Source organism: Peromyscus eremicus, chromosome 15 (assembly GCF_949786415.1).
Source record: "Peromyscus eremicus chromosome 15, PerEre_H2_v1, whole genome shotgun sequence".
NCBI lineage: Eukaryota > Metazoa > Chordata > Mammalia > Rodentia > Cricetidae > Peromyscus > Peromyscus eremicus.
Window position 1 is genome coordinate 24,381,330 of NC_081431.1, and position 13,436 is coordinate 24,394,765.

Below are 13,436 nucleotides of genomic sequence, written 5' to 3' on the forward strand. Positions count from 1 at the left end.
AGTCAGGAGTGTGCAGAGAAGGTTCGAGTAACAAAACCTTGTCCACACTAAGAGCAGCCAGTGGGAGGCACCTGACAGCAAGGAATGATTAGAAAGAGTTTAAAAGCCAGAGGACGAGGAGGACTGCCATCCAGACATGACACGGGCCAGGCAACCATGACCACACAGCCCCTGTGGATACAGCCCTTCAACAATCCATGATGGGTGGAGGAGGTGCCCATGAGGCCTCGCTGCCCCCGCCCCCAAGAGCTGTTGACTGCTGATGGTTGGGGGAGGGGGACAGTCAGGAAGAAGGGGTTGAGAAAGGAGTGAGGGGATAACGGGGGGGGGGGGGGGCGGGGGCGGGCGGGGGTGAATATAACCACAATGCATTGCATATATATGTGTGAAACTATCAAAAATAAAATAAAATAAAGGGAAAAATGTCTTCCCAGGATCTCTCCCTTGTCCTATCCTTGGCATCTGAACAAAACACTGCATCTGTCACTGTCCACATTTTTTTTTCTGGGTAGATGGAAGAGGCAGGAACCCCAGTGCCTTTGAAACAACACCCTCTGCCAGGGACTGCAAGACTCAGTCCAGTCAAACAGAATATTGAGCAACAGAAGAACAGGTCCCCAGTCTCCAGCTCCTGTCACCCGGTAAATGGCTGTCAGGACACAGGGGTTCCCAGAATACCAGCTGGACTACTAAGAGGCCAAGACCTGAGAACTCCGGATAGGTACCTATTGGCGGTTACACTGGTTTAAAGGTCCATTGGTGGCAAAACCTGGCAAGGCAGGTAGGAGAGACTTGGGGGGTGCGACCCAGGCTGGAGACAGTGGGGGACTCCACTTTTGGCTAGCTTGTCTAAGAGCAGAGGCTCCCAGGCTCAAACCCAATGGTCTTAGGACCAAAGGTATGTGGACCTCACCTGCAGGCTATCTCCACTGTGAGTTTTTCAGCGACTGGCAGAGGGCAGTGGGGACAGACAGTGAAATGGCTAAAGGAACTCCCCCCCCACACACACACCCAGGGGTGCCAGGAAGCTGAAGGGTGGAGTATGAGGCCAGGGAGCTGGGAAGGTGCTGGGTCTGGGGCTGTGGCTTCAGGGCAGCCCTCAGCTAGGGTAGAAGAGAGAGCTTCTACCGAGAGTCTAGCACATTCTGCAGATGTGAAGGGGGACCCAGGGCTTAGAAAAGGTGGTTATTCATGCAGTGGGGAACCAGCCTTTGGCTCTTGCACCCCTGAAGAAGAAAAGAGAGTGGAAGGGCAGAGGGGAGAGAGATGAGAGGAAGGGAGGGGAGGGGGAAAGGGGAAGGCAAGGGATGAGAAGGGTAAGGAGAAGAGGAATAGAAAGAAGAGGACAGGAAAGGGGAGGAGAGGAAAGGAAAGGAAAGGAAAGGTTAAAGAGATGAGTAGGAGATGAAACACTTGAACACAAGTATAAGGATTAGGGTTCAGGTCCCAGAACCCACTTAAAAGTCAAGGTAGTGTGGTGGTTGCCTGTAGACTCAGCACTTGGGGGAGGGGGTAGAGACAGAGGATTCCAGGGGCAAGTTGGATAGCTGGACCAGCTAGGCACGGCAAGCTCTAGGCTCATTGAGAGACTCTGCCTCAGTGAATAAAGTGGAGTGCTATCAAGGAAGATGCCTGGTGTCAACTTAGGACAGTCACACACATGAGTATACACATCATATACACATGCGAGCACACCCCCACACATACATAGAGAGGGACACAGACACATACACACACACACACACACACACACACACACAGAGAGAGAGAGAGAGAGAGAGAGAGAGAGAGAGAGAGAGAGAGAGAGAGAGAGAGAGAGAGAGAACAAAACACTTTCTCCTTCTCCAGCACTGTCTCTGCCAAGGGCTGCCTTCTTGCTGGTTTTCCTCTAGGAGAACCTGCCTGAGACTCTGCCCTGAGATCCCACCATGGAGAATCTCTACCTCTGGTGATCTGAATGAGAATGGCCCGCAGAGACTCTGATGCTTGAATACTCAATCCCTGATTGGTGGAGCTGTCTGGGAAGGATTTGGAGGTGTGGCCTTGTTGGAGGAGGTGTGCCACTAGAGAAGGCATTGAGATTTCAAAAAATACCCGCCATTGCCAATGTTCCTTCTCCCTCTGCCTCCTGTTTGAACATCAGTATGGGAGCTCTCGGTTGTTCTTGCCTCCACAGCCAGGTAGTCAGCTACTTCCTGTAACTATTTCTATTTGCCATTCCAACCCCCTGCTCCTGTTTCCTTATTATCAGAGCCATCTTGTGGCCATGGAGCTCTCTGGAATGGAAGGCCTGTCTTTGCCATGCTTCTAGAATGTACCTTGCACCATTGGACCTGCCAGTCAGAAAGCTCTTTTTCTGTTTCCATAGAACATTCCTATTCATTCTTTAAAGCCAACTCAAATGACAACTTCCTTTTAAAACTCTTTCCAGCCTTCCCAGCAGCGGGCACAGCACCCTGCTTCCATTTCTGTCAGAGCATTTGTCAATGATGCCCTAACATCCCTGTGCTGCTCAGTGCAGGGCTCATTAAATTCTACACTATGGCCTATGGCACTACCTATTCTCTGGTGTCTTAGTTAAGGTTTCTATTGCTACATAGAACATCATGACCAAAAGCAACCTAAAGAGAAAAGGGTTTATTTGGTTCATCATTAGGCAAGCCAAGGCAGGAACTCAAGGCAGGAATCAGGAGGCAGGAACTGAAGCAGAGGCCGTGGAGGAGTGCTGCTTACTGGCTTGCTGATCATGGCTTGCTCAGCCTGCTTTCTTAGATAACCCAGGATCACCTGCCCAGGGAAGACACCACCCACAGTGAGGTAGGCCCTCCTATATCAATCATTAATCAAGAAAATGCCTGAGAGACTTGCCTATAGGCCAATACTATGGAGGCATTTTTCTCAGTTGGAATTCCCTCTTCCCAAATGACTCTAGCTTATGTCAAGTTGACATAAACTAACCAATATACCTGACCCTACTTTGCTATGACTCTGGGGCAACCCCCAGTAAAAATCCTCTGTTGGTTCATGGCCTGGTAACCTTACTGTGGCAAACATTATATGGGTGCTGATGGACACTTCAGGATCCATCACAAACTCACTGGACAAACTGATGTTTGGAAAACTCATCCATGGCAGTGAGGTCTTCATTTTACTCATTCATATGTGTTTTAGAAACGAGATTGCTAATCTTGTCATTGAACACGTTTAGATATGTAAAGACTTCAGAAATGTCCAAACAGCCACCCATGGATAAAGATGGTCACAACTGCAGTCCGGTATAAAACTGTAAACTTAATTAAAATGTAAGATTTTTGCAAGTTTTGTTCTGTTTGTTCGTAACTCTATAGCACAGTTCTCCAATGTGAATTCTATAGATGACAATGTCATGTTACATCAAGAGGTTGGCCATGCTGCTAGATGCGAAACTAACTACTAGTCAGAGGCATCCCTCCCCTGGCCTTTCTTGTGTTGTGTTGCTTTGGCAGAGCTGAGAGTGAGAACCAGAGCCTCACTCATGCAAGCCTCGTGCTCCATCCCAGCTAGAGGCCTGGTTTCCCAGCCCCTGTCCTCCACAAGACGCTCTACCTTTTAGCAAGCTGATCAGAGGAGCTCCAGTCCAGGAAGAAGAACTCACCTATGACATTCCGGATGTCATCTTCCTCTTCGGGGCTCAGGATGGGGCCAGCGGAGGTTGCTTCCTGCCCTGCAGTCCCCTCTTCCTCTGGCATGTCCGTCCCAACGGTGTCAGGCAACAAAGGGACCAAGTGTGGAACTTCTACAAATGCGTCCTCAGGAACCATTACTGGAGGTGGCTGGATGGCCGTGTGGGCCACGGTGGTGGGTGGGACTTGAGTAGAAGGCATCTTCCCCGTAGGCTCTGGAAACACTGTGGCACTTTGTGTGGTTGCCGAGAGCCGTCCCGCTGAGGCCTTGGGGTCAGGGTCAACAAGGCTGGGCGCTGAGGCAGAGGCCTGGACGCTCGCATCAGTTGTTACAGCGGCAGCGTGACGAGTGGTTGCTGGCCTCCGGGTGGCACTTGTCAATAGGTCTTCATGTCTCAGGAGCTGATCTTCAATCAGCAAGTCCACGCCGTTATCACCACTGAAAAGTTCATCATCTGTGGAAGAGACACAAGGCTCATTTCTGGCATGGGACAAGGATCAATTTGGCCAAGAATGCGTAGTAACTGGCAGGTGAATGAGGCTCCTTGCTGCAATATGGCAGTGAGCTTGGAGACGGAGTTCAGCCCCAGGATTTTATCTTAGCACTTTTATTTTCTTTTTGGAGGCCGAACCCAAGCTTTATGCATGTTATATAAGTCCTCTAGCTGAGGTCCATCCCAAGCCCTTCTGGCTGGGGACTTAGAAGATGGCCGGGAACGTGGGTAGAAGAACAGTGTCTTTCCTTGGGAGTCTCTGGACAAATTGCTGTTATCCTTACTCCAGCCTTGTAGGGGACTGGGGAGGAGCAGACATGGACTATGAGCCTGGGCCACTCACACCTGCAATGCTAACACTTGGGACAGTGTGTCAGGAGGATTGTGAGTTCAAGGATAGCCTGGGTTACATAGCAAGTTGGAGGTCAGCCTGGAAAACAATATCTAAAAATAATTTTAAAGGAAGAAAGAGAGAAAAGAAAAAGAATAAAACTTTGCAGGAATGAAGACAGTGGCCAGATGGGACTCCCTGAGATGGGTAGGCAGCGATCCTGGAGACGCTAACATAGTAAGCCAAGCAGCATGGAGGTGGGTGACGGGAGGATTCCAGGCAGAAAAGACAGTAATGAGAAGCCCTGGGGCCTGAACAAGCCTGCTAAGGCTGAGAAGCATCGAGGTAGCCAGTGTGGGCACAGCAGAGGCTGTGAGTGGGAGGTAAGGCCAGAGGAAGACAGAAGTTGGGTCACCGGCAGCTTGGCGTCTCCGTATAGAATTCAGTTTTTATGCTGAGTGAAATGGATGAGGCTGAAGGATTCTGAGCAGAAAAAAAACACAGGAAGCAAAGATTCATTAGAGGGGGCAGGGATTCTAGGGGTGAAAGAAATAGCCAGAAAGCTGGATTTCAGATGTTCGTCAAGGACCCCAGGAGGTAAGTGAAACTGTAAGTGACAGGCGGGGAGAAAACACCCTAACGTGCGGACTGGAAGCGGGTGTAGAGAGAGCTCCGGTAGCCAGGAATGGAAACCACAGTTACAGCCGGCGACATGACTGAAGCTACAGGCTGAGATTGAAGCATCCGATGATAGAACAGCCGAAGCAGGAAGGCAACGGGGAAGGCTGTTTCCTGACACCCGTCGGAGGAAAGAGCTGCCTCAGGAAGGCAGAACAGTGGCTTCCTGGGAGATCTGGGCAAGGAAAAGAGAGATGACAGGAGACAGAGGTGCACAGAAACAGGCGCATCTATTCTTTGTGAAAAGGCAGGAAGGTTAAATGTCGATGGGGAAAGGTGCTGGACACTCAGCAAGCTTGAGGACCCTGGAAAGGAGCAGATGGCAGAGTCTCCCGAGTGTCTCCAGGGATGTCATTCTGCCCAAGCCTTGGTTTATCCATCTGCAAACAGGAAGGACTGGACAAGAGGATGCAGAAGTCCCTGCAGCTCATCTCTCCTTTACCACGGTGTCTTCCAAAACCCAGAGAGCTTAAGTGACCGGCCCACGGCTTCTCAGCAAACACCTAGATAACTGCAACACTGCACTATGGGTAGAGTGTGGAACCCCATCTCTACAAGATCCCAGTGGCCATTTTCTCCTCGCCCTGCCTCTGGGGCTGTCCCGCTGACCCTGACTCACGCCGCTCTTCAATGTCGTTTTCCTCCTCAGAGACCTTGGCTTTATAGTAGGTGATTCCCCTGATGACGGTGGGCTTGGAAGCCAGCCGGCCTCTCAGGTACACCTGCCTCTGCAGGGGCTGCTGTGGCTTCATCACTGCAGGCGGGGCTAGGGGCTGTGTCCTCAGGAGTTCGATGGAGTTGATCTGCTGTGACACGGTTTCCTCCTGCAGAAACCGCTCTTCATACTGTTCCTCAGAGGGGACAAAAGGGAAGGCCAAGTCACTCACTGGTCAGAGAGATGGGACAGGATGGACAAAACTGGAGCAGAGGCCGCATTAAATACAGCAGCAGCTTCCTAAGAGTGCTTGGCCAGTGTTTAAATATGTCAGCTGACGGATCTCTGCATCAGACCTTAAGAATCGGGCCTGCCAGTCAGTACTGGAGCACTCAGGAGGCAGAGGCAGGCAGAGCTCTGTGAGTTCAAGGCCAGCCTGGTCTACAGAGTGAGTTCCAAGACAGCCAGGGCTACAAAGAAAAACCCTGTCTTGAAAAAACAAACAAACAAACAAACAAACAAACAAACAATCAGGCCTACTTTGATCATGTCCAATCACAGATTAAGAAACTGAGGCCTGGTGTGGTAAAGCACAACTTTAATTCTAGCACTTTGGAGGCAGAGGTAGGTGGATCTCTGTGAGTCTGAGGCCAGTTTAGAAGCCTTTTCCAATGCTAAAGGTATGGTTTTTGAGTCACAGACTCAAATGCTAAGGGACAGAAGATTGCATTTCCATGACAGGCCTTCCCTCAGATGCTTTCCATAGACACCTACTGAAGGAAGCTGTTGCTTTTATTGGACCGTGAGAATCTGAAAGAGTAGAGGCCATCTCATGCTGGCACTTCCCCAGACAGATGTTCCTCGATATTTACTAAAGTTCTGAGTCATAAGAAATCCCAAGGAACTGCCTTCATTTATGACTGGCATTTGATTTATATCAAGCCAAATGAAGCTTCAAGGCAGGCAGCCTGGAGTCTGGGCAATCCTGAGGGCACTATGAGAATGCCACTTTGACGGCGCCGGCCTTCAAGAGAGCTATTGCCACACACTGGCCTCCTGGGTCTGCTGTGTGACAGGATCATTATAGCCTCCCTGTGCAGGACAGTCACCCACTTGGCAAGCAAAGAACTGTGGGTGCAAGATTTGTGCTGGCTGGACTCAAAGTCAGGCAGGGCCACCTTGCAGGTGACTCCAGCTCTTGGGAGTAGTTGACCGTGAGTGTGGGAACATGTGGCCAGCCCTGCTCTCATGAGGACTCCAGTGGCTGAGTAAAGAGGTGGCTGCCTGTGGTCACCTAAGCCATCAACCTCCCCACCTTCATCAGAGGAGAGGGGTAAGGTTCCTTGAGCCCTGAACTTCCAGGCCTTGGAGATACCCACTTGGGAGGAAGGCCGTAATAGAAACAAGACCCAGGCCAGGGCCATGTCCTGAGCAGAGCAGGGGTTCATCCACTCCATATTAGTTATAGAGGTCCAGCCATCATGATGATACCCTCTCACTGTGCACAGAGGGGGCAAGCCAGGCTTTTGTTCTAACCTTTAAAATCTAGCCCGGAGAGAACCTGGCATGCCCCCTTCCCACTACATCTCACGTCTATGCCTGTTTTCCCACGACGAGAGTTTTGTGCAGCAGATACAGCAGTCCCTGAATATGTGTGTCTCTCTGGCACGTAGTGGTGACGGGCAGCTGGAAGGATGTGTACACATCTTTGCCAGTCACCCTTCGCTGGGGTCACAGAGCTGCCCAGGAGCACACAAAGTATGCTAGTATGCCAGCTGTGCCCTGGGCAGCTTCCGGCCTCCATGCCAGCTTCCTGGGCCTCCCTCAAGCCTCTGCTCTTGTGAGGTAACCTCGACCAGAGGTTTGGGGTTGCCAGCTTGTTGATCATGCCACTTTGGTGAGCACCTATTATGGCCAATCCACTATATATTATTTTTAATCCTCACAAAAATGGAGGAGGGTAACGTTACCAACATTCCATCCACGAGGAAACAGACATTTGGTAACTTAGATGAAAAAAATCTCTCAGTGAAGTGGCTGAGAGAGACACCGATGAAGTCACACAATCACCAAGTAGGCCCTGCTGTTACTTCCTGGGCCTGAGCTCTTCCTTACATTAAGCCACATTGCCTGTAACCCCAAGACTACTTGTTTGCCATCCAAAAAGTGGCCCGCATCCCTGTGTCCTCAGGGCCGTGGTCTGGCAACTGCCCAGCAGACGTGGAAGATGTTTCACTTCCCAGTGGAAAGAGCTGCCTGTGAGGCTGACCGAAGGCTCCTGCCACAGCCCCTACCTCAAATGCCCAGGGGCATCTAATTGCTGGCCCTGGTTTCCCTCTGTGTCACAGAAGCCAGATGTCATTTCTTTGTGGCAAACCCACAGGAACTGTCTTCAGTTCCAGGCTCTCGGGAAAGGGCAGGGACCGCAGTTCTTGGTCCCAGCCAAGAACATGGAGCAAGACTGTGGAAAGCCTTTGCCAGACAACATATAATTTCCTTGGATTCACTGGCGACGAGTTGAACTGGGTGGCAGCTGCCCCCACCATGCTTTGATTGCCTCTCTCTGTTCATCCAAGAGTCTGCCAAATGACCTCATCTCCTGGCATCCCGCGTTCCCACTCCCACTCTGCCACTCAACCTAGCTTCCGAGCCCCTCTGCCAACCTTCCAGACAAGGACCATGTTGGAAGACCACCGTACAAATAATCACTTGCCGTTCCAAGAACTGCCTGACATCATCTGCAAAAACCAAAAACAAACAGCCCAACCATCTCTCCCGCTGAAGCGTGGTGCTCACCGAAGACGCAGGGCCGCACACACGGGGAGACAGTGAGGCTGCCTACCTCTGGGCCTCCTGCACCTCCCTCTGCACTACCAGCCTGGCTAGGTGGGTTGTGCCAACTTGTGCACTGTGGGGCCTCGGGAAAGAACGGCGACTTTGCTGAGCAAGGAGAAAAAGCATTTGGTGTGTTTGATTTGGTTTGCAGTTTGCCCTCGAAATCTGAGCTGGGTTCCTAAACACACCACAGAATGTGTCATCAAGACAACAGATGAAGTTCTCCAACTCAGCTGGCTGACTGGGGAGCCGAAAGCAGAAGGCCAGGAAGGCTGGCTGCACTGGGCAGCGTGGGGCTGAGATGAGGGGCGCAGGACCCAAGTGTGGGGAGCAAGGGCCTTCAAGTCTCTTTCCGGTCCCCAAATCTTATGGCTTTGGGGTTATGATCTCGGGTTCCCTCAGGGGTGACCCACCAGGCAGGCTAAACACATGTTTGGTGGCCAACATGTAAGGGACACTCCAAAACGAGAAAAATTATTTCTGTAGAAATATAATGTTTCAAAAACATCAAAAGCCAGATAATTACGACCCTTCCTCATTTCATAGCCCAGAATTGCTTTTGGCTTACATATTGGGGAAGTCCACACACCATACTTTTCCAGTGTTTGTTGTTTCAAAGTCCTCACCTCTCATCTCGATTTCAGAACACATGTGCCTCCAAAGGTCCCAAACCCACCAGGTATGCCTGCTTGGCCCCACTGCAACCAGTTCCTTTACCCAAGAGTTCTGAGCCTGTGAGCTGGGAATATAACTTGCTTTTCAGAGTGCTTATCTTGCACAAAGTCCTGGGTTCAATCCTTAGCACCTCATAGACCAGGTACACACCTGTAACCCCAGCATCTGGGAGGTGGAGGTGGGAGAAATCAGGAGTTCAAGGCTATCTTTGGCTACACAGCAAGTTTGAGGCTAGCCTAGGATACATGACAACCAACAGCCAACCAAATGAAAACGGAGTTCTGAGCCCACATATGGAGCCTTCCTTCCTTTCTATCCAAATTCACAATGCCCCAGGCAACAGAGACCCACACAAAGCAATGTGGCCTGCTATAGTTTGGATCCTAAGTCCACCTCCCCCTGCCAAGGTCCATGTATTGAAGGGTTGGTCTAGCCCATGGTCTTGTGAGGTGGCACAAACTTTAAAACACGGGGCCTAGTGGGAGTAGTCAGGCCATCGGGGCCCTAGCCCCTTTCTGCTTCTCTTCTGCTTCCCCACACCTTGGGGGTGACTGGCAGTCCTTTACCACTGGTGGAGGGGGCACAGTTGGAAACGCTCTGCCACTATTTTTCACCTGGTCCAGGATCTATGTCCCTCTATCAGAGGGGCACTGACCTGTGTCTGGCCTGCTTTCGAGAACGTCAGTGATGACCACACAGTGTTGATGCACCACACACTAGTGTGTAGTGACTAAGCATAAACAGGACCATATCATTTATTGTCTCCAAGCTGAGACATTTCCGAGAGGATAAAAATGTGGTATCAGTAATGATGCCGGGACAGGTGCAAACATGGATGGTTCCAGGTAAGAGAGCATATGTGTCCTGCAAGGGATGCTCACAAAAGCAGGATGGGACATTGCGACAATGATGCCAAGTCTCGGGAGACCCAGATTTGAGGACTAACTCCCACCTCTATTCACAGAACCTCCCTGGCTGTCAGTGTTGAGGGCAGCTGGTTCAAGCCCTGCTCATCACACCTAAGGAGCTGTTACACAGAGGAGAGACCCTGCCTGTGGAAGGGCAGACCCCTGAAGAGCTCTTCCCGAGGCTGATCTCACAGTCCAGGCTGAGGAGATACCCTGGGGATATGGGGCCGTACCTCTGGGTGGGCGTAGGCTGCTGCTGCATCCCTCTGCAGGGCTGAGCGGATGTCCGGCATGCTGTCTAGGATGTTATCAGAGCAGTTCTCTTTGCTTCGCTTATTCATCTCAGTTCGAATTTCTTCCACATCCTCTTTGATTTGCTCATTTTCCTTGGTGAGGTTTTTAGAAACTTCCTGAGAAGAAAAGTGTTTTTGAAGAGAGGATACATTAAAATGTTTTGAAGACAGACCACCGGCAACTAGCAACCATGAGATGTGCAGATGAGGGGGTGGTTTGGAGCATGGAGATACATGGGATGGCTTGGAGTGTGCTCACTGTTCTGGGAACCGGTGACAGGCACCCAGGTAGTGCTTCCAGCTCTGAGATACCCAGCTGCTAGAAACACCCAGACCACCATAGCTTCCCTACCAATAGCACTGCCATGGCCAGGGCACCGGGCTGGCTCTTTTTTGGTTATTAGTATACGGTGTTCTTACCAAGTGATGAAGAACAGGGCCAAAGATTCCATTCACTTGCACAAGTGAATCGCTAATTCCATGTATGAAAGAAGTGCATTGAGGTGATTTTAGAAGAGCGGGTCAGAAAAAAGAGTGTGCTTGCTAACTCTGCCTTTTTATGAGCACACACCATTCATTCCCACACTTTTGGATCACTCACATAGAAAATGGATAGGCTGACTTCAAATTTTCCTAGCCATGCATGAGAACAGATGCCTGAAATGACCCTCAAGTTGGCAGTTGCCAGGGTCTAACCCTGGTTCACACCAGAAAGGGCCAAAGCTGTGTCTTGGTCAGCTGCCACTGCTGTCTTCCGAGTGTTTGAGGTGGGTTCCAAATGCCCCTGGAGTTCTTGTCTCAGGGAGGTGGCTGCTGTCACCGGGGAGACACGGCTTCAGAGTCTTCATGTGACAGACACGACTGTCAGACTTTCAGGCAGGAGGTGTGCGTGTGGGGGGGTGTACCTGCAGAAGGGGTACCTGCAGAAGGTGGGCGCGGGTGGGATCTGAATCACAGAGCTTAGCAATCCTTTCTGCCCAGTAGTTAATTTTAGAGAGAGTGACTTCATAGAGATCCAACATTGTCCAACTATGGTCCTATACTAAGGCTTCCATGGGGCTCTAAATGTTCTGAGTGGGCTTTTGCAGAGGACCCGAGGTCGGTTCCCAACACCCACATCAGGAAGCTCACAAGCCCCTGTACCTACAACTCCACAGAGATCTGACATCTCCAACCTCTGTAAATACCTTCATGTGCACACAGACATACAGACATACATATAATTAAAAATAACAAAAATAAAACACTTTAAAATGTTTTTATGTGTAGAGCTATCAACATAGTTCAGCAAGAAAGGATGCTTGCCACCAAGAGTGAGGACTTGAGTTCAATTCCTGGACATGGTGGAAGAAGAGAACCAACCACTGCAAGTTGTCCTCCAGCCTTCACATACACATGACATGTGAGCATGTGTGCGAGTGTGTGTGCACCTGTGCCTGACCTCCATACACAAATGTATAAATAGAAGGTTCTTTAAAGGCAGGGTTGGGGGTGTAGCTCAGTAGTAGAAGCCTTGTCTATCTTTCATGAGGTCCCAGGTTCCATCCTCAGCTCTGAAAATAAATAAAAGTCTATGTCACCAGGGCTGGTAGCTCAGGCCTGTAGTCCCAGTTACATACAAGGCTGAAACAGAAAGACTGTAAGTTCAAGGCCAGCCTGGGATCCAGAGCAAACTCAAGGCCAGCCTGGGATTCAGAGCAGACTTCAGGGCAACCTGGGATCCAGAGCAAATTCAAGGCCAGCCTGGGATCCAGAGCAAACTCAAAGCCAGCCTGGGATCCAGAGCCGGCTCAAGCCCTGGCAACTTACTGTCAAAATAAAAGACACAAAAGGAGCTGAGGTTGTAGCCTGTAGTAGAATACTTGCCTAGCATGTGTGAGGTCCTTGGTTCAACTCCCGGTACCACATGCTCACAAAATCAATTAAAATTAGATGTCAGATGTGTTCACCTTTGGGACCTCCTTTTTTTTTAAAGTTGGTGAGGTTGGCAGAGGAAGCAACCAAGTAAAAGAGATGTATTTGTTCTCCACACTTTACCAGACTAAAATGCAAAGAGTGAAAAAGCTTAGAGGTCTCCCAAAGCACAGCCCTGCAGCCTGTAACGGTGCTACTAAAGTCCTAGAAGGGAGCCTGGGTGGCTCAGCACCAAGGTGATGTTCATGTATCCAAGAAGATGGTGACACCCAGACACTGTGGCTTCAGGGCTCCAACGAGGGCCGCCCAGGGGAGCCCAGTAGATTCTTGTCAAACTTTCCAGACTCCAGAATGGTCAGCACAGCACAGCATTCAAAGGGCATTCCATCTTGAGCTCTAGAAGAGCTCACCCTGTTCTCTACAGCTTAGCTCAAGTCAGACTCTAAGTCGCACAGGATTAGCTGTGTAAGCTACAGTCCGTGAGAGAGGGGTCTTGTTTGGAGAACTCACCATAAATGAGGGTGTATGGCCTTTCCTGACAGGCTTTCAGGGGTGCAGCGGTTAAAGTCCTAGGTTATGGAGGAGGGTGTCCAGCTTACACCTCACTGCGGCTATTCCTAGCTCTGTGATCTCAGGCAAATCATTTACACTCCCTCCGCATCCATTTCCCATTAGTGAAACGTTGGCAGCACCAGCAGGCTCCCAACGCATGGTTATGAGGATTGAATGGATGGATACATCTGACTGCACAGGGATAAACTGGGCAGTCACTGTTCATAGCATCATCATTGGAACGGACCCCAACCCTCAGGCCTAGCCTTTCCTAGTACAGAGAAGTCGCTGAGGCCTACAGTCGGGATGCAATTTGCCAAATGTCATTAAAAAAAACCTGGTAGAGGACTAGTAAGAAGGCTCTGAGGGTAAAGGCATTTGCTTCAAAAGCCTGGAGACCTAAGTTTAATTCCCAGAACCCACATAAAGTTGGAAGGAG

General features: G+C 50.4%; 1 protein-coding gene across 2 annotated transcripts in view; it reads right to left on the minus strand.

The window, feature by feature from the left end:
- Olfml2b (olfactomedin like 2B) overlaps positions 1–13,436 on the minus strand; it is a 36,878-nt gene that overhangs the window by 9,708 nt on the left and 13,734 nt on the right. For both annotated transcript variants that reach the window (XM_059280949.1, XM_059280950.1), the window contains exons 4-6: positions 10,472–10,648; positions 5,785–6,010; positions 3,635–4,117 (exon numbers count right to left, since the gene is read on the minus strand). In XM_059280949.1, coding sequence (XP_059136932.1) covers positions 3,635–4,117; positions 5,785–6,010; positions 10,472–10,648 — 886 coding nt within the window. The remainder of the gene's footprint in view (positions 1–3,634; positions 4,118–5,784; positions 6,011–10,471; positions 10,649–13,436) is intronic.